The sequence below is a fragment of the Myxocyprinus asiaticus genome, chromosome 32 (genome assembly GCF_019703515.2).
Source record: "Myxocyprinus asiaticus isolate MX2 ecotype Aquarium Trade chromosome 32, UBuf_Myxa_2, whole genome shotgun sequence".
Lineage (NCBI taxonomy): Eukaryota > Metazoa > Chordata > Actinopteri > Cypriniformes > Catostomidae > Myxocyprinus > Myxocyprinus asiaticus.
Window position 1 is genome coordinate 4,385,678 of NC_059375.1, and position 21,823 is coordinate 4,407,500.

The 21,823-nt window shown below is 38.4% G+C and overlaps 1 protein-coding gene across 4 annotated transcripts in view; it reads left to right on the top strand.

Moving 5' to 3' along the window:
- The first annotated feature begins 104 nt into the window (after nucleotides 1-104).
- Nucleotides 105-21,823, top strand: part of LOC127422988 (breast cancer type 1 susceptibility protein homolog) — a 31,987-nt gene continuing 10,268 nt past the window's right edge. For all 4 annotated transcript variants that reach the window (XR_007894256.1, XR_007894255.1, XM_051666946.1 and 1 more), the window contains exons 1-16: nucleotides 105-243; nucleotides 535-610; nucleotides 966-1,019; nucleotides 2,856-2,936; nucleotides 3,050-3,138; nucleotides 3,285-3,321; nucleotides 3,466-3,572; nucleotides 4,248-7,214; nucleotides 7,320-7,393; nucleotides 9,914-10,061; nucleotides 10,322-10,370; nucleotides 12,932-13,026; nucleotides 13,782-14,023; nucleotides 14,095-14,182; nucleotides 15,247-15,324; nucleotides 15,461-15,501. Coding sequence is in view for 2 of the 4 variants with exons in the window: in XM_051666946.1 (XP_051522906.1) it covers nucleotides 537-610; nucleotides 966-1,019; nucleotides 2,856-2,936; nucleotides 3,050-3,138; nucleotides 3,285-3,321; nucleotides 3,466-3,572; nucleotides 4,248-7,214; nucleotides 7,320-7,393; nucleotides 9,914-10,061; nucleotides 10,322-10,370; nucleotides 12,932-13,026; nucleotides 13,782-14,023; nucleotides 14,095-14,182; nucleotides 15,247-15,324; nucleotides 15,461-15,501 (4,224 nt within the window). In the remaining 2 variants the exon portion in view is untranslated. The remainder of the gene's footprint in view (nucleotides 244-534; nucleotides 611-965; nucleotides 1,020-2,855; nucleotides 2,937-3,049; nucleotides 3,139-3,284; nucleotides 3,322-3,465; nucleotides 3,573-4,247; nucleotides 7,215-7,319; nucleotides 7,394-9,913; nucleotides 10,062-10,321; nucleotides 10,371-12,931; nucleotides 13,027-13,781; nucleotides 14,024-14,094; nucleotides 14,183-15,246; nucleotides 15,325-15,460; nucleotides 15,502-21,823) is intronic.

Consider the following 21,823-nt stretch of genomic DNA (forward strand, 5'->3'; position numbering starts at 1 on the left):
AGACACGTGACATTTTACACCTCCGGTGATTGGCTCTTTACTGCAAATATTCATGAGCTATTTCTTCGCCATAGTAGGATTTGTGTTTTGTAATCTGTTGTCATGTGACCAAATAGTTGCGGGAAAACCGAACTGAAGGACTGTTCGTTGAATCGACCACAAAGACATAACAAGAGCTCTTTTTATTTGTTATCAGAACTAATATCGCGTTATTGCAACAGAAAGAATCATAAGACAAACTGGGTATGTGCATTTAGTTATTATTTTTTCCACAATAACGATATATCGCTGTATTTAGCCTCACTGGAATTGTCCTGTCTCAGTAATTTGACAACAGTGTTTTAAAGAAATAATTCATTGCCAAATAATTCGACAACACCGTGTTTTTTTCAGTCCTATAAACCCAATCAGTGTCTTACCATGGTTTTTTGTTAGACATAATATAATAGTATAACCATGGGTTCTGAACATGTAACGTGGTATTCTTTGAAGTATCCTGGATTACCTTGTAAATACCATGTTGTGTTTGTGTAGAGATGAGTTCTCCACATGCTGATGTTGTCAGACACGGTATCTCTGTGATCTGGGAAAACCTGCAGTGTCCCATATGGTGAGTGATTATGACACACTTTTAAGAAATTTACAATGGTAACCATAGTATATATCATAATGCCATAATTACTACAGGTAGTGTTATTTGATACTACAGTAAAACTCAAATTAACTTATTTTTTAAGGTTTATTTGAAGTAATTGCAATGTATTAACTATAACTAAAGTGTGTATGGCAGAAACTACTGTATAGTTAACATGGTACATTCGCATAAGGTTGTGTGCATAAAACACACATTTTAACAATTCTAAAATTGTTTAGAATCTAAATCGCAATGACAGAACCAATAAGTAATCTCTATACAGACAATATGACATTGATATTTCTGATATTATCTAACATTTTTCCTCTAGTCTGGATTTGATGGTCACTCCTGTATCTACTAAATGTGACCACCAGTTCTGCAAGTGAGTGACATTTTTCATTAGAATTTTTGGGTTTATATTTTGTTTGTTTTAAGCAACATTCATGAAAAAATTAGATGCCTGTTCAAAAGTTTTCACAGCAACATATTTGGGCCTTTGCTGAATTTACTCTGGGTTGAAAGATTTTTGTCATTTTAAAATTGTACATTTGTAAATGTCGGATTAATGTTCTTATTTGCATGTTTCAGAGGTAAATGTTAATATACATATATACACACACACCGATCAGCCATAACATTAAAACCACCTGCCTAATATTGTGTAGGTCCCCCTCGTGCTGCCAAAACAGCACCAACCCGCATCTCAGAATAGCATTCTGAGATGATATACTTCTCACTACAATTGTACAGAGCGGTTATCTGAGTTACCATAGACTTTGTCAGTTCAAACCAGTCTGGCCATTCTCTGCTGGCCTCTCTCATCAACAAGGCATTTCCATCCGCAGAACTGCCGCTTAACTGGATGTTTTTTTGTTTTTGGCACCATTCTGAGTAAATTCTAGAGACTGTTGTGTGTGAAAATCCCAGGAGATCAGCAGTTACAGAAATACTCAAACCAGCCCGTCTGGCACCAACAATCATGTCACGGTCCAAATCATTGAGATCACATTATTTTTTTCACATTCTGATGGTTGATGTGAACATTAACTGAAGCTCCTGACCCGTATCTGCATGATTTTATACACAGCACTGCTGCCACACGATTGGCTGATTAGATAATCACATGGATGATTGTTGGTGCCAGATGGGCTGGTTTAAGTATTTCCGTAACTGCTGATCTCCTGGGATTTTCAATCTAAAAACAGGTTGTTCTTTAAAGTTGTTTACATTTTTACTGTATTTTTTAAATAATTATTCTGGAAACCACAGCTGCCAGTTTTTTTTTTTTTTTTTTTTTTTTTTTTTTATAAAACAACAGGATTTTTATTTTTTTTTACAGTGTGTGTGTGTGTGTGTGTGTGTGTGTGTGTGTGTATATATATATAAAGGTTTTTGTTGTTAACTGAAAAAGAAAAAAAAAATACAGTAACCTTGGAAAGGGAAATGGAAACGTACATGTTTTTTTATACTTTTGTTTTAATCCCCTATTCTCCCAATTTGGAATGCCCAATTCCCACTACTTAGTAGGTCCTCATGGTGGCGCGGTTACTCCCCTCAATCCGGGTGGCGGAGGACAAGTCTCAGTTGCCTCCGCTTCTGAGACCGTCAATCCGCGCATCTTATCGTTGTACTCGCAGCATGTGGAGGCTCATGCTACTCTTCGCGATCCATGCACAACTCACCACGCACCCCATTGAGAGCGAGAACCACTGATCACGACCACGAGGAGGTTACCCCATGTGACTCTAACCTCCCTATCAACTGGGCCAATTTGGTTGCTTAGGAGACCTGGCTGGAGTCACTCAGCACACCCTGGATACGAACTCGTAACTCCAGGGGTGGTAGTCAGCGTCAATACTCGCTGAGCTACCTAATATAGTTTTCATTTTTATTTCATTTCCAATTTCCAAATATTATAAAGTTTAAATTCAGTTATTTTGCAAACTTTGTCAGTGTATTGTCTATTATACGATTGGTTGTCTGTGGCTAAACAACTTGCCATAGCATTCTAGTATCACATTTTACACTATATCTTTGGCACTGCAATTCTCTGGAGCAGGACTTCATAACCCAATATTAAACTTGGTGCTAACCTCCTTTCACAATTACAAATGTGTAATGTTGATTCACCCGTGGTTAAAAAAGACATTAATCCATGGTTATGGATCATGTGAAAAGCCAATTTCAGATGACTTCATTGTGTTTTTAATTTTTTCAGATTTTGCATGCTGAAGTTATTGGACAGATCTAAGAGAAACGAGGCCTCTTGTCCAGTGTGCAAAATGAAGATTACTAAAAGGTGATGCAGAATACATTAACTCCGCTCTCAGAAGTGTCCATGCACAGACATGTTTCCCTTATGAAAGAAAGCATACAGTGTCTGCTTTAGCTCAATGTCTTTCTGTTGTTTAGGACCCTGCACGAGAGTCCCGGGTTCCAGACGCTGGTTGAGGGACTGAAGTACCTGGTTCAGTCTTATGAGTTTGACACATGCACAAACTGTGAGTCTTTACACATGTAGCCTATAGCTAAGCTTATTGCTATGACAATTGTCAAAATGTCTTGCACTTTTATAGATTTAGGTATTAAAAAATTAGAGTACCCCTTTTCTCTCAAATTTCTTGACTCTTGTTTTTTGTTTTACTAGATTTTACTGGAATGCTACAGAAAAGGCAACAGGAAAGGTAAACACCTAAAATCTGTGGCATTTGCATTTAGTCTCTTTACAGATTCACCACACATTTAGCTTCTTTGCTTATCCATCTTTTTATCTTATGATTAGATACTGTAACATGTCGCTTTATCGTAGTCTCTTGTTACATTTTCAGTATTGAAACAGGATCAGGAGATCAACATTGCATACAGGAAAATATTCCCTCCAGTGACGTGGAAAAACCTTACGATAATGATGTATCTCTGTCCTCCTCAGCTGCTGGTGAGACATCCACACTCAAGTATTTGGGCACACTTTAAAAAAATATCTGTATGTCATTGCATTAAATACAAAATTAAAGCAAGTGACATCTCCAAACAATTGATGCTAGAGATTTTTTTAGAGCTAACTTTTCTGATCCTTTTAAGCAACTGGTGTCAAGGTAATTTATAGCAGATGTCAGTTCCCCTCAAGTTCACACAGGTGTCATAGCAAAGTTACCACAAGTGTAGATCATCACATTAACCACGGACATGTTCCACTGACATTTGACAACCACAAAGTGTCACTTTTTTGTCTTATTTTGATCTTTATATCTATTGTTTTATCATTTCAAACCTAACTCATTTCTTTTTGTGAGATGTTTTGCTTAAGAAGCGTGCTTGTGCTATCTTTATTATGTTATCTAATGTAATAACATTCATGTCTGAAATATACTTTTTGGAACCACTGGATATACAACTACTGCTTATGATAATGTTTTTCAATATAACAAAACAAAAATCAAACTGAACGGTGCTGTACAATTTCTGCTCCACAAAAATGCTTAAAGTGCAGTTTATAATTGCTAGTGGCATAGACACAGTGAAAACCTATTTCATAACAAAACTAATTTAATCTCTGGTGTGAAATTTTTTTTTATGTAAAAACATTAATTCTGTTTCTATCATCATACAGCCAAAGATGGGTTTGCACAGTTGATGGATTTGGAGAATTCATGTCCTTCAAATTCAGAAGAGAAGGAAGCTGATATGAGTAAACTGCCGCAAAATGGCTCTGAACATTGTATATCCACTCTGGAGAGTAAGAAAGAGGCACAAGGGCGAGCTGAGCAAGTTGTTTACAGAAGAAAAACTAGATCTCATGCAGTCAAATCTCATGAAAGTGAAAGTCAAGATGCAAAAAATCCATATTTGAGGCACTCAAGCAGAACATCCAAAAGGTCTGACTCAAAGCTAGAGGGACCTGTGGATCACAAGCAGAAGATGAGCGTAGATAAAGTGTCTGAGTGGTTGCTGAATACTTCACCTACTATAAACCTGGAAACCAAAGAGAACAGTAGGATGAGAAATAAGAATATTCCTGGAGTTTACAGTGATTTTGATTCTGATAATGAAAGCATTTGCTCCTCTGTAACTTCAGTGAATAACCAAACAACTTGCCTTGAATTGGAAGTCCATCCAGCATTGGAGGGGTCTCGGCGACGGCTGGAGGAACAAGTGTTTGGGGCCATATACAAACGAGGTCGGAAAACTAGCATGGACAAACACAACAAGCGCTTTTCACCTGAAAAGAGCACTGCCCCTCACACCTTATGTTTTGAAGAAGTCGAGAGCAACTTAAAAATGAGTGGAGACCTGACTCCAGCAAATGTAATCAGCAACGAAGAGGAGACTGCTGGAAGCTATCAAATGGATGTTGAGGAACCTGAAAAACTCACTAACACTAAGCTTGGGGACAAAACGGTAAAAGATGTCAAGTTGAACAGTTGCAAGGCTGGACAACTGGTAATAAATTCTCAAGCTGAGAATGAAAATGGTGTTATGGAGTGTCTAGAGGAAGAACATGAAAACAGAAATGTTGAGAACAGTCCTGTATTTGAGATGCCAGTAACGAGGCCCAGGAGGAAGCTGGTGTCAAAGATGCAGGATGCCTTTGAGGGTTTGAACAACAATGAGAATAAAAATGACAAACAGGTTTGCAAGAGAAGGAACCGCTGTGAGAACCTAAAAGATTATCCGGCCCAAAGTAAGAATGCAAGAAAGTCCCTCACTCTTGTGAATGCTGGGACTGAGATTGCTGTTGTGGCTAAGAACTCAGCAAGAAACGCTAAAATGGTTGAGACTGAAGTTCATATTGAAACTTTTCCAAGTAGTGAAGAGCCACAGTCTCCTGACACAAGGTTGACCAGAAGAAGTTTAAGGTTACAGCTTTTCACAGAACAAGTTCAGGGCACTTGGCGCAAGAAGAAACCTAAACAAGTCCCTAAAGACTCAACTCTTATATCTGAAAATATCTTGGCAAAAATTTCCAACGGCGATAACGTTGAATGCTTAGATGCTAATGTGACACGTGCTGACACAGAAGAAGCTAATGTGAGTGGTACGCCTCAAAGTAAAAAATCTGAACTGGTTGTAGGAAAAAATGGATGCGTTTGCAACAGTGACTTGAGTGTAATTGAGAAGCTCCAATCAAGCTCAGGTTCTTTTGTACAGAGTGGACAACCATCAGAAGAGAAATCGTTTATTACTGTTGTGCCGAACACAATTGTTCAAGATGAACAGAGTGTTTCAATGGTTTCCTATTTAAGTCCCTCTGTGGCTGCTGTACCGTTACTCGAGAATCATAATTTAGACTCCTCAAATGTAGTTGCCTTAAGAGATAACACTTCGACAAGTTCTGCAGTTTTATGTGCCGCACAGTCCAAAGGTATTGAGATCGATAAGGAACATGATGCCAGTGACAGTGAGCAAGACACGGAGCAACTGATGAGGACATTCAAAACAACCAAAAGAAAGTCTTTCTACCTTCATAGCCCCAAAGCTACACTCTCTGGTAGGGCAGCCATGAGTCTTAGAAATGGTCCAAATAATACAGATTCCACAGATAAACCAAACAAAATTTCCATGAATGGAGCAAAAGAAAGAAACGATACACCATCAGCTTTAACAGATTCATGTGTGAACGATATTGTTTCAACCTCAAACCATGTTGAGCCCCTGCCTCCTGAAGCATTGCCACAGAAATGTTCTGATAATGCAAACAGCACCTGTACACCCTACAAAGGATGTCAGGAGCAAACATCGATGCAAAATTCTGCCATTAGTGAAAGTCTTTGTAGAGTTTCAAATTCTCAAAATTCAAGACTTCCTGATCATTCTGAACCCATGGACTCTGCCTTGCTGTTCCCTGTCCTTAATGCTACGGAAGATGAGCCACAAAAACAGAGCTGCAAGGCTTCTGAGGACAAACAGTCCCCAAAAATAGCTTCCTGTGATCCATGGACTCAGGAACACTCAAAGGAGAATCGAGGACATGTTGCACAGAGTGATGTAGCCTCCTTCAGAATTCAAGACTTGTGCCACTCTTCAGGAATTATGCCAAACTCTTGTCGACACTCTCTGGATTCCTCCATCACCCCAGATGGTCTTATAGCAGTTAAGGCTGATCCAGTGGTCAGCGAGAGCTTGCAGAAGGTGGAAGAAAGCAGCGTAGAAAGTGTTTATCTGCCAAATATCAAAAGAAAGAAGAGGAGAGCTCAAAGACTTGATTCATCAGATTCTGAATTCAGTAATGATGAAGGTAGCTTACCCTCCATGTCCCAGATCTTTAAATGTCACCCTTTAGACCCCCAGTCATCCAAAGTGTCACTTCCAGGATCAGCAGTTTCAAACCAAGATGGCGCACAAGTGAATGACCAAAGAACAAACTCAGGACCTGGTTCTTCAAGCCAGCACAGTCCCTCCATGAATTGGCCAGAGTCAGGGTCAGGATACCAGGATGTGTGTCCTCCTCAGAGACAAATGAGTGTGACTGGAAGTTTAGTTACTATCCAAGATGACTGCACTCCTGTCCTTCCCAACAAAGATGACTGTCTTCCTTCAAGTCAAGGATCTGTGGATCTGTTTGGCACACCAGAGGAATGTTAGTTTGTACAGAACTTGGCAAAGTTATGAAAACTTTATTTTGGGAATCAAGATTTTCTTGTGCTTTGTTAACTAAATTTGTTTTATGTCTTTTTAAACACAGGTGCAGTTGATGGGATTTCTGGTGATGCGAGACTTTCAGTTGAGTCTTCTCAGTATGAAATTTTTAACACACAGGTGAGGGCAGATTGAAATTTTTCAGACAAAATTGTAAAGATCTATGCAAATATATAATTACTGGTTGTTGCTAAGGCATTCATCAATTTTATTATTGCTCATACATACTTGGGTTAGGGATTTGAACAAAAGTATAAAACAGCACGTAACTCGTCCTGCATCATATGAATGATACTTCAAATCATGTGGATTGTTGAGGAGAGTTGGGCTATACTATATTTGAGTGATCAGTTACATTTTTTGCTCTGGGTGCCCCGACAGATTCAAGGACCAAATTTTAGAGTTTCAACCAATACCGAGGATTGATAGTTTTGTGTGTGCGCACATGTGTGTATGCCATTCCGTTTGTGTATGTACATTGATATCTTGATAAAGCCAATATTAATGTTTTCATTCATTTGTAATGACAATTCAAAAGACCATTTTACCAGAGTGTAAATTACTTTAAGAAGTAACCCAGTTAACATGTTTGATAAGTTATTCATGCTTTAAGCCAGGAGTGTCCAAACTTTTTCTATTGGAGGTGAGGTTCAGAAAAAAAATGTGGTATTGCGAGCCGCATCGCTGTAATAATAATAATAAAAAAAAAAAAAAAGGCTAGAAGCTACAAGGTTGCCACTATTGCATCATCTGTATATTGTATACTTAATCACACTTTGTGCTCTATGGTATTCTTGCTTAGACCATATATTTTATTCACCAAAAACACTTGTAATGGGATAGTTGTGTGTCTTCTTCAAAGAAAATTGTCATAAGCCTATGTATAAATTTTTTTATGCAAAATATTATACTCCTTCACATTTTTATCTTTTTGATGTCCCTTCAGTGTCACTGCAGAGCACATATAGAGTTGCTACTAAGCAGTGTTGGGTGTGACCCATCACAACAATCACTGGTACAGACGCTGCGTGAGTGTATTAAGCGCTTTCTCACATGTTCTCACTCTGAAGTGGTGCTGTAAGGCCTGTGAATAATTTTTGTTGTTTAAGTGAAACATCAGAACGAACCAATTCATTACAATTAATTCAACTTCCTAGCACTACAGAGGACATTCTGGGAGAGTGTGCTTGTCTCGTCATATCTGTGTGTGCTCAATAAACTGGGTGCGGCCACTCGCACTGCACAAGGACAGCTCTACTCAGTTGTATAATTTGTGTTATAGGGACATTTTAACGAGAACAAGAACATGGGCAAAGTATCTTTGTTCTGATACCAATTTACCTGAAACCAATCCTATAACAAACGCATCATTCTTTTTGCATGGCACTTCATCCGTGGACGCACTAGTGGAGACGATGCGCTGTGAAATGTGGCTGTACATTAACAAAGATTAAAAAGTGAGATTGGTGAAAGCACTCTTACTCTCACTCTCATACACACACACACACACACACACACACACACACACACAAACATGCGCAGAGAGAGAGAAGCGGCATATATATCACTTAAAGATGGATAAAAATAAAACTAATGCTCTAGATTTAAATGGTTTTCATTCCTTTTTTTTTTTTTTTTGTCACAATGATTGACAAAATTTGAATTTATCTTAATTTGGTAACTATGCTGAATTTATGGACATTTTTGGTTATGCAGTCTCTGCATAAACTCTTTGAAGTTTTGCCTTCACTTCAGAAAATGCCATGTTACAGATATTACGAATGGCAGTCTTTCTTTTTTCCCTTTCTTTTTAACACACAAATCGGCTGGTTTTATTACTTCTAGGAAATTATTTTACTCCGCAAACACTTTTGAAGGGATTTTTAACGAAGTCAGCCCTGAATCAGTTTTAGAGTTCTTATCGAAAATAAATTTAAAAAACCTTATATAGGTTTTTAATCACTCTTCCTTGTAATATACAGTATTTTAACTTGTTTTTCGCCATGAAAATAGACATGGAAGCTGGCGTGGCATAAAATCACTGACTAACTAACACCCAAATGCTGACACGTTTTCAACCTGGTCTTAAGGAGCAGGCACGTCGTAATGTCAATGTACTTGTACTCAAATATTAAATGATGATCACGAAACCAAGTACATGTTTTTACCCTCCAGTATTGGCCCAATATAAAATGCCTTGTAGAATTAGTACATCCCTAATTTTTGCCTGTTGGATTGTAAAAGGAGCAAAAAACATCCTTTGGACTTACATTGAAAGAGGGACCCCATCAATATCTAAAGACCAGAATATCAGTGAGATTTGGGGCTGTTTTTTTTTATTTTTTATTTTTTTGTTTTGCATGGAACATTAAACAACAACCTATCAATCAGTCAGAACATCTTAGCAACCGCATTGCAAACCAGACTGACTGCAGTTGGCAGACTGACAGTCACTGGAAATGTATTGAAAATTTACCATGTGGAAAATACTAAATTTCACCTATTACTGATGAGTTTATAAGGGTGATTATCAGTCACACTGATTACTAACTGAGGTCATGAATCATGATCCATTCCTCCTGCTGTAGATCGGCTGGCCTCTGCTAACAGATTCATATTCCAATTGTGTTTTTCTGTCAGAAAAAAGTTGAGATGCAGGAGGAGCTACATAGACTGGAGAGGATGATGGCGCTGGTTTCAGAAGCTCTTCGTAAGAAGGAGTCTGACTGTGGGTCTAAAGCAGATGACCCCAATCCCTCTCAAGCACCTCAGCTGGACCAGAACTCAGGTAAATGCCAACACAGTAAGAAGCTATGGAGCTAAAACAGTATCAGGTTTTTTGTTTTTTGTCTTTTATCTTCTGTGTACACATGGTGAGGTCACTTTTTCTGCTAGTCTCATTTGAATTGTTTTTAGCTAAACTTGCATTGTTTTGTTTGCATGTTATATTAAGGTTTATCGGCATGCTCAGTCATACACTATTAAAATGCATTTTTCAAGATTTGGATCTAATAATTGGTTGCATTTTGTATCTGATTTGCATTTTAGCTGGCACTGAATGTACGAAGAATGTTTGGAAAGGAGAAAGGACAGACAGGTATTCAAAATAGGTTTTGATTGATCTCTTTCACTCCCAACCTTGCATGATCTCAAGTAGAGTTATTAATTGTCTTTTTAGTTATTTGGTAAAGCTGTTACACATGCACACAGCAATATACTGTACATTACCAATAATTTCCCATGTAGGCTGGACACTTGTTGGCTGCTTTTCCTTCATTTTTCATTTTCATTTATCCGTTAAAATCAGGGTACCTGCGGGTCCTTAAAAAGTCTTAAATTTACTTTTTAAAATTTAAGGCCATAAAAAGTCTTAAATATCTTAAAGTACAAGAAGTCTTAAATTTAATTTGCTGAGGTCTTAAATTTTGGGGCGTGAATAGAGGAGACGCTTAAAACAGCAAAATCTGCGCAAGTCATAATCATCTCTCACTCTTGTGCATCCGTCATTTAGCAGCTGACGTTTGAGTGCGTGCAGGGAAGTGCATGTTTACTGAACTTGCAGTGTTACACATGTATAAACCTTCATAATCCTGTTAATCAGAAATGCAAATGGTGTTATTTTGCATCTCTGTAAGCGAGTGATGCACTAACACTGTCGCTCTTGCTTATAATCGACAAACCTGTCAACATTACAATTTGCAAGTGCGCGAGGTTGGAGTGTCTTTCGACGCCTTTCAAAGCTTGGTGCTTCCTTATTTTACATCACCTTTGACAAGATTTGTAAAGCTAACAGAACTACTCAGCTCCTGAGTTACACCTGTTATATCTCTCATCTCCACCTCTCTTGAGCTCCATCTGACATATACAGGTATATTCTCTGCCATCTGAATCAGTCAATGTACATTTTTTTTTGTAATAATATACAAAATAATAATAATATAATTATACAAAATATTATAAGTTAATATACATAATATGAAAATATATTATTATATTTAATATTTAGTATATAATCTGTTTTCAATATACATCATAACTAATTGTGCAGCACAGTCCTCTTTCATAATTTAATCTGTTAACATTTTCAATACATACTGTCAACTTTAAATGGCCATTTTTAAGGTAACTGAGGACTTTTGACTTTTACTTGAGATATTTCACACAAAAATGAAAACTGTCATCACTTACCTTCATGCTGTTGCAAACCGGTATGACTTTCTTATTTCAGTGGATTTCGAAAGGAGATATTGGGGAGTTTCAGTCACCATTCACTTACATTGAATGAAAAACAAGATGCAGTGACAGTGAATGGTGACTGAGACTAAACATTTTACTTAACATCTTCTTTTGTGTTCCAAGGCAGAGAAAAATTCATACAGACTCAAGGGTGAGCAGTGATGACAGAAATTTCATTTTTAAATGAACTGCCCTTTAAGTAACTGTTAAAGGTATCTGCCAAGAAAAAATATATACATGTTATTCAGCACATGCTAGACCTTATTCACAGCAGCAGCATATTTAATTTTTGGGCTGTGAGGGATAGACGTACAGTCTCTTTTAATCGGTTGTACTGCAGTTTGAAGTGTTTTTGGATCGTTCCGCAGACAAAACATCGGAAAAAATATATTTTCAAGAACACTCAGTAGACAAAAAACTCCAGACAACATGAGTTGTGGAAAATCAGATGGGATATTGGAGCTTTTTACAGATTTATACCGTGCATGCCATTGAAGTCTATCCCTCACAGCTTCATTTCCATTCCCATTAAAAATCTAACATGGCGCTACTGTGAATAAGGTCTGTGAACATAATCATGTTCGCTATTCATTTTTGCTGCAAAGTTGTGAGTTGAAATGATCTCCTCAGTCCAGTCAGCTCTGTTGATGATCTTGAAGCCATAGCAGTCAACGAGAGCCATCGGAATCATTTCTCATCAATGTAATCTGATAAAAGTTTACTTTTTACGCATGGTTTTTGCCACCACTTCCGTGTTTGACATAAGCGGTGACACTGGAAAGCATTGGTCTATTGCGTCACGTCTTGCTGGAAAGCAAGTGACTAAAGAGAAGGGTCATAAATATAGGCTACATACTTCAGGCTACATGCATTCTTTTTCTGATTAATACTTTTTATTGATTCTAACAAATGAAACAGAAAAGCAAAACATAAATGCACAATCAACTTTTAACCCCCATTATTCCCTTTCCCCTTCCAATCCCCAACCCCACCCTGTCCCCCAACAAACATCCCTGTGGCCAAAGCCAAATTACACACACACACACACACACAAAAAGATAAATAAAAAATCAGTTAAAAATAGGTGGTTTTGTATTTACCTGCTAATGAATTATTTAATGTGTTTTTTTATTATTATTATTGTGAAAGTGGTCTTACATTTTTCTTTTATTTGGTCTTTAAAAAGTCATAAATTTCATTCCTTCGAACCTGCAGAAACCCTGAAAATAGAAAAGTTAGTTTAGCATTTAAGCATAAGCTTTTAGAACAAAATGTTTTTAAGATAATTAGAAACATAAATTCTGTCAAGAGTGACCAAACTTTTGACCGGTTGTATATACAGGATGTGGGTTAAGTTTGAGTTTCATAGTGTTTCTTCTTGCTTACCATTACACTACCTTATAATACTGTGTCTTTTCCCAGTGAAAATAAAGCCCATGATTCCAGCAGGGATCATCCAGATATTCCAGAGACTGTTCAGTCTAATGCTGTTATTGGAAATGCACAGGCAATAAAAGGTATGATAACAGTTGCCCAACAGAAACAAGGCCAACCGCAGCAGCAGCAGCAGTATGGTGGATTATATCAGAACTATGAGGATGGGCAATATATCGGTTAAAAGGATATACATTTGAGTGTCGTTTTTTCAGTGTAATATGATTACCTTTCAGTCAAAAGCTTAAATAATTTTTTCATTTTTTAATCTCCCATAAAATATGTATTCAGTGATGTATATTGTTATCAACCAAAATTTTAAAGGGGTCATGACCTGCCATTTTTTATTATTTTCGTATGTTCCTTGAGGTTCATTTTTATATATATATATATATATATATATATATATATATATATATATATATATATATATATATATATATATACATATATACATACTGTATATATATATACATACTGTATATATAAGGTTCACTTATAAAGTTTTTGCACAAAAAACAGTCGTTGTTGTGGAGGTGGTCAGATGCAAATGACATCACATTGTGGAGGAAGTAAAGAATGAGTCGTTTGGCAACTTAGTTTCAACAAATGCTCTTTTTGCAGTGAGGAGGAAGTTTTGAGTTCTGAAACTTACAGTATGTTGTTATTCTACAATGATCTCTTATATGTCAAAAGATCAAGGAAAATTTTATTCCTCATGCCATGACCCATTTAAGAATATTTTTTCTCAAATCGCCCACCCATAAACAGAACACTCATGTATTGTTGAGCTTTATAGATCTGTGTGTGTGTGATTACAACGATATCTAACCCACAGGGCGATACTCCACCAGAGGAAGCCAGCAATCCCTCAGGAATACACAGCTGTCATCACAGAGATTGAGTTTACGGTCATGTGTCAAAGCACAGAGCTTCACCGCTGATCAATCAACAAAGCCAACAGATGAAGCAATTCAGAGGAAACCCATACCTGCTCACCCCAAGACCAAAGCCACTGACAGCGGTGCATCATGTAGAGTTACAGGACTGGTGGCATCTGGACTCACTGCCAGTGAACTGGTGAGAGAATGGACCTTCTTGTGAAAACATAATAAATGTAGAAATAAATTCACCTTTCACTTTCTGTGCAGAGCATGGTGAAGAAGTTTGCCAGGAAGATGGGCTGCAATTTGACCAAAGAGATCATATCTAATACAACCCACATCATCATCAAAACAGGTGTGATTAGTTTCATGACCAAGGAAAAAGTTTTGAAGAACAGTAAGTGAGATCTTGACTGGCGCTTTGTGAGACATTTTTACACTTAAACTAAAAGTTAGTTCACCTAAAAACAAATGAGATTATTTCTTCAGTGGAGCAGAAAAGGAGATGTTAGGCTGAATGTTAGCCTGATTTCTTTTTGTGGTTCACTGATGAAAGAAAGTCATATGGGTTTGGAACAACATGGGGGTTAGTAAGTGATGACAAAATTTTCATTTTCAAGTGAACTATACTTTAAAGGTGAAGTGTAATTTGTGCGTCGCCAAACGGAATTGCTAAAATAATAACTGTTTTCAAACTGTTTCCATGTTTCTTTTTACACCCCTTCTGCCATTTGTTAGACAAACAGATAGTCCCACCCCGAACTCATGCCATTGATTGAGCCAATGTTGCTATGTCAGGCTGACTGGGATGCTCAAACAAACAAAGCAATGTTTTGATAGCACCACAGAGACACAGTGTTTACACTTTTCCAGGGATTCAACCTACCAATGGCTTAGGTCACGTCCACACTGATATGTTTTCATTTGAAAACAGATCTTTTTCATTATGTTTTGGTCTTCCACACTGATGGCATTTATGTCCAGTGAAAAACTGAGCTTTTCGAAAAAGCTTTGTCAAGTGGATAAATTTGAAAACACCATCTTTGTGCATGGAAATGATGCAGGGCCATGCTTCTTACATTTTGTCTGCATGCACAGTAAGGAGATTTAAGCGTTTTCAGACGTATAAGTGTAGACCAGCAACTTTTGGAAGACGTTTGAAAACGGCGGTGTGGATGGAAAGCGTTTCGAAAACAGAAACGCAGTTTTCAGATTTATCCAGATTAATGTGGATGTATCCTTACTCGCATCTAAAGCTACTCCACTGTCCAAACAGGAGAAAAAAAGCACCATCAAATTATCATAAAAGTTGTCCATATGAATTGTGCACTATACTTATATATTAGTCTGTTCTGAAATGTATTTGCTTGCTTTCTATATTTCACCCGCACTGCTCATATCTCTTGCACACTGTTACAGACGAGAATCTGGTGTGTGAACGCACACTGAAATACTTCCAGGGCATCGCAGGGAGGAAGTGGGTGCTTAGTTTCCAGTGTAAGTACAGATTGGGGTATTGATGCTTTGCACTGGTCTTTAGAAGACAAAATCCCAACGAAATACTATATATTTACACTGGGCAGTTGTATTGATGTCAGAAAGCTGATGACATCATTTTCTCTTATGTCCACAGGGGTCTCTGAATGTTTTAGACAAGGGAAGATTCTTGATGAAGTGAGTACATTTCCCATGTTTCTTATTTATTTTCACAATAAATGGGCAACAGGTGTGCTCTTGCTGGTATTGTACAACAGCTTTGAATGCAGCTCATTGAATCAAAATTTAGAGTCTGAACTATCAAGTCAAGTCAACTTTATTTGTATAGCGCTTTCACAATACATATTGTTTCAAAGCAGCTTTATAGAAAATGTGACCGCAAGCCAAAGGTGACTGTGGCATTAAATGGTTATAAACTGCATCAATACTCAATGCATTATATCAACACAAAGATCGATCTTTCAATGTATCAATCAAACTCATTCAGAATGCTGACAGTTTCTGACATGGTTTTCCATGCATCACTGTTTTATTATATCCATGTAAGTTGTTACAGAAACATGATATAGAACAGTGAAATCGATGACAACAACAACTCTTTCCTGCACTCGTCTCCATTATCTCACAGGAGACGGATGGCGTGAGCTTTACTCTCATTGGGTGTTGCTGTGCAATATCACTCTGCATTTGCTCAACTTTGTCTCATCGCTTGACACACCCACATCCTGTCGCCAACGGTTGCTGTCGCCGGGAGTCGCCAGCTCTCATTGGAAATCAGTGGTCTTCTGTCGCTTGCAGCGACAAAATCACTGACAGTGTGAACGGGGCTTGAGGCGTAGTTTCGTGCGAACCACCACAGCGCACATCAGCATGCTCCAGATAAAGAACCAGAGCTCTGGGACAGTGCAGAGCAAAATTTGTGTTATTCAGTCGGGCTTCGATATCGCCGTGGCCGGCGGAGTCCACAAAACTTATGTGACCCATTTAAATTCTACAAAGAACGTTCTAGTAAAAAGCTCTAAATGGAGGAAGTCGAACCTCTCAAAATGTTAGACAGCCCTGACATTATAACGTTAGAAACAGCACTGATGAGGTAAAGAGATAACAGTGCGCCCTGCATCAACATCGATACGTTTTTTTTTTTTTAAATACACCATCCAAACTAAAATGTTTTTACTGCAGTAACACTAACTGGTAACTGGTAGAGATGCATATTAAATTGATTAGGATGAATCTATAAGACTTCATTTTAAAAAAAGTTTCATGTATCTATCCATTTCATGGACAAAGTTACCTAACCTCTTCATTTTACCATCCATTTTGTACTCCATGGAATTATTAACTGTGAAAGTTGTAGTTAAAGGTTTCTAAATGTGTTTAGGCTTTTTATTTTTCATAAATACTATTGTTGATTTTTTTTTTTTTTTTTTTTTTTTTTTTAGGAAGACTATCTGTATTTGCCAAACCACAGTAATGTGGAGCCATCCATGGTCTTACCTGTGGCAATGGCCTTATCATTACAAATGCCACTGTTAAAAAAAATGGAAGAACAATTGTAAAACTTTCATAAAAGCAAGTACATTTTATAATGGTTAAAGGGGCTAAAAGGGGTTAAAATCTGGACTTCCATAGACCAATGGACAAATTATTAACAAAGTTTTCCTCCTGTTCTGTCCTACTCCAGTTTGCCTTTAGTTATTCTAAAAGATGATTTGAATCATTAGGCAGTCCTGCTGAACTTTTTCAAATAAAATGTCCAAAACAAATGCATGCAGTTTCAGTCACCAGTTAGTTTCATCACTTTTTGTGGGACAGGGGAATTTTGGCCAGAGAAAATACTGAGTGGCTAGTAATTTTGAAATACTACTAGCCACAGTGACCGGTTAGCTAAAAGGTTAATGTTAAGCCCTGGTTACAACCTCCACTAAAGCACCTGTATGACTCTTTAGATGGACACACTCTGCCTGTTTCACGTGGGCCAACTTTCTACAGAGAGAAGCTGTCCTATAACTGTTAAATCAGTTGATGTGTAGTTGAAAATGTCAAGCAGAGAAAATGATCTGTAGATTTTAGTAAGGGCACACCTGTTGAAGTGTTTGTTACCAAATAGAGTATTCTTACTTTGGATTTGGCAGTGTGTGTATGTGTATATATATATATATATATATATATATATATATATATATATATATATATATATAATTATTATTTTTTTTTTTTCTGAACATGGCAAATACCGAACCATACCAAAACCATGACCCTAAAACCATGAAAGAAACCGAGAACCTTACTGTTACACCACTAATGTACATTTGCCAAATATAATCTAGTTATATCATATAAGGAATGAACAGAACACAAATTACACAGCAGGAAAACTTTGTCCATAATTTGTCCATATTTCATGGACTTTGTAGCTGTTTATTCTACATTATACTTGCCTTTATGAAAGTTTACTTTAGTTCTTCCATTGTTTCACCATTTTATTTGTAATAAAAAGGCCTTAACCACAGATAAGACCATGACAACTCCTCACTGTGTTTAGGGAAGTATAGCATAGTCTCAATACAAAATAAGCTCTTTCACCACATGCCTCAACCAAAAGCCATGGCTTACAGCAGGGGATAAAGCAGCGCTCAAGACAGTGAATGCCAACCTGTCCCATAGCATCAGGCAATGCTATTATATTTTTGCTTGGCATTGTAGCGAGTTCTACGCATCTGGTCCAGAAGCATTTATACTTGACATGCTCCATTGTTGCATTATTCTCTGAAATGGCATACAACAGTGCAGAGAAAATATCAACTGAACCAGAAAGAAAAATCAGTAAAGAAGTTTTTACTGAACTTTAAATTTACCTAAACAGGTATAATATGTTTACTAGTCATATGCAAGTGCAGGAAAAAAAAAAAACCTTAAAGGCTAGTATTTATAATGTCTGGCTCTAAACACAAGCATTGAGGTTTACAGTTCAGGGGATATTCTGGGTACAATACCAGTTAAGCTCTATCGACAGCATTTGTGGCATTATGTTGATCACTTATATATAAGCAAAAATCTCTCAAAGCGTTTAATTAAAAAACATTTAATAGAATATATTGTAAATTACATTAACCAATATTAATAAGTACTGTAAAAGTATTGTTCATTGTTAGTTTATATTGCATATATTGTTTATATTGTTAATGTCTATATTGCATTATTATGCGTATTCTGTATAAACACAGAAATGTGATGACTGGATTTTTTCAGATTTGTTCTGCAAACTTGATCATTCCCGGTCACATTGGCGGGCACCAAAATTTCTTAGCGGAAACTCTGCATGTGCGGTTGTTACTCAGAATATCAGACCTCTAGATGGTGCTATTGACCAATCAGAATGGAGTATTTCAGAGACCCGTGTAATAATATGCTTGTAGAGATCACAGAGTGATCAAAGAGACCGGGCAAAAAACAAATATTAACCGCAACGACCGGTCAAATATATGTTTGAGCCCGAATGTTCTGTCATTATTCAGAAATATTTGACTGCTGAATGCTGCAATTGACCAATTAGAATTGAATATTCCATAGAGCTGTGTAATAATGTAGTATAATATATTTCAGATAAATCTGCTTCTAAATGGCACATGAGAAAGGAACTGTTATTGTTGATCAGACAGGTCAGGTGGACTCTTCCTGTCTAAGTGGGTGGTTCTTGGCCTGAATAAGGTGCTATCTAGATCAGATGCTGAGAGTCAAAAATGGCTATGTGAGACTAGTTTCTAGTAGGTGTTCCTATGCTACTGCAGTATCCAACTGTATCAGGAGGCAGATCATATGAGCTTCACTGTCTGAACTCGCATTGATAGTCACTGCATTGCGTGTCACTGCAAGTTATACTCTGCTCAACTTTGTAACGTGGCCAGTTGCCACAAAACGCTGAATATGAATGACTTCCGGGTGCTTGTGACAATGTGTCACTGCAAAGAGCTGTGAGTGTGAATACCCCTGTAAATGAGTTGTGCTTAACAACTGCGATGAGCGTCAGTATTGTGGCATTGTGCTAGGTAGTCCCGGCCACGGTGAAATCTCATTAATCCAAAATCCTACTCCACTTAGCTGCATTTTAAACATCAAATATGTTCTGATTTAGGACACGTGTTAGAAAACATCTAGACTCGGATTCATATGCAAGCTTTGTTAACATTTTATAATCTTTAAGCTTTAAGTTTGTTTACAAGCTTTGTTAAGATATATAACATTGCGATGGCGCTGCGGATGGCCGCCTCGGTGTGGAGCGCTTCTATTGTTTTGTTGTTTTTGTTTGTTTGTCCTTTGTTTAGTAATCTTTTTTCAGTCAGTTCAGCCGAACTGCTGAACATTCGACAGCATATACCAGTCAATCTTTTCCCGGATTTTGAATATTTGGACGTTTTGTTTGACATTTTAATCGGAGGCACGGCTGTGTTTAATCGCACTATGAGACGCAGGCCAGGGAGACGAGCAGGCGTGCTGGTCAAACTCCGTCGGCGGGGCTTTCGAACAACGCTGCCGAGCATTCATCTAGCGAATCTCCGCTCTCTCCCTAACAAAACGGACGAACTACATCTCCTCACCCACACAAACAAGGACTTTTCAACCTCTGCTGCCTTGTGCTTCACAGAAACCTGGCTGAGTGAAGCCATTCTGGACAGCGCGTTACATCTGCTGGGCTTTCAGCTGTTCAGAGCAGATCGCATCGCGGAGTTAACGGGGAAAACGTGAGGCGGTGGAACATGCTTTTACATCAATGAAAGTTGGTGTACAGATGTAACAACGTTAAAGAAGATGTGCTGTCCTAATTTGGAAGCGCTCTTTATTAACTGTAAGCCTTTCTGCTCACCGCGGGAGTTTTCCTCGTTTATTCTGGTGAGTGTGTATATCGTGCCAAACGCTTGTTTGAATGCCGCGCTGCAACAGCTGGCTGATCAAATCACATACACAGAACAACAATACCCAGACTCAGTTATTATTATTCTTGGGGATTTTAACAAAGCAAACCTCACACATGAACTTCTCAAATACAAACAGCACATTACGTGCCCCACCAGAGACAGAAATATACTGGATCACTGCTTCACAACAATAAAGGATGCATATCGCTGTCTTCCTAGATCAGCTTTGGGACTATCTGATCACTGTCTGGTTCATCTTCTTCCAACCTACAGACAGAAATGAAAATCTGCTAAGCTGGGGGCCTGGATAGCTCAGTGGTAAAAGACGCTGGCTACCACCCCTGGAGTTCGCTAGTTCGAATCCCAGGGCGTGCTGAGTGACTCCAGCCACGTCTCCTAAGCAACCAAATTGGCCCGGTTGCTAGGGAGGGTAGAGTCACATGGGGTAACCACCTCATGGTCGCTATTATGTGGTTCGTTCTCGGTGGGGCGCGTGGTGAGTTGAGCGTGGATGCCGCTGTGGATGGCATGAAGCCTCCACACGCGTTATGTCTCCGTGGCGACACGCTCAACAAGCCACGTGATAAGATGCACGGGTTGATGGTCTCAGACGCGGAGGCAACTGGGATTCATCCTCTGCCACCCGGATTGAGGCAAATCACTACGTGACCATGAGGACTTAAAAGCACACTGGGAACTGGGCATTCCAAATTGAGTGAAAAATCCAAAAATAAAATAAAATATGCTAAGCCTGTAATAAGGACTGTAAAGAGATGGACAAATGAAGCAGAGCTGGAACTACAAGCCTGCTTTGACTGCACTGATTGGGGTGTTTTTGAGGCTGCAGCCACAGACCTGGATGAGCTCACAGATACTGTTACGTCATATGTCAGTTTCTATGAGGATATGTGCATTCCTACTAGGACTTATTTAACAATGACAAACCATGGTTTACAGCGGAACTCAGGCAGCTTCGTCAGGCCAAAGGGGATGCTTACAGAGTTGGGGATAAAGTCTTGTACAATCAGGCCAGGAACACACTGAATAAGGGAATCAGAGAGGCTAAAAGAAGATACTCTGAGAAGCTGAAAAACAAGTTTTCAGCTAATGACCCTGCATCAGTGTGGAGTGGCATGAAACAACTTACGAATTACAGGGCTCCTACCCCCAACCCTGTGGTGGACCAACAACTGGCTGACGACCTGAATGTGTTCTACTGTAGATTTGAAAGGCCCAATCTCACACCCCACACCCACTCTGACATTCACTTCACACAAACACCAACACCTCCTGCAACCCCCCTCCCCCTCCTGCTAATCAACCTGCACTTAAGATCTGTGAAGATGATGTGAGCCGCGTCTTTCGAAAACAAAGGATAAGGAAAGCACAGGGCCCAGATGGCGTTTCACCTGCATGTCTTAGATCCTGTGCTAACCAGCTGGCCCCCATCTTCACACAGATCTTCAATAGATCACTGGAGCAGTGTGAAGTCCCATGCTGCTTCAAACATTCCACTATCATCCCCATCCCAAAGAAACCAAAAATCACAGAACTTAATGACTACAGACCTGTCACCCTGAAGT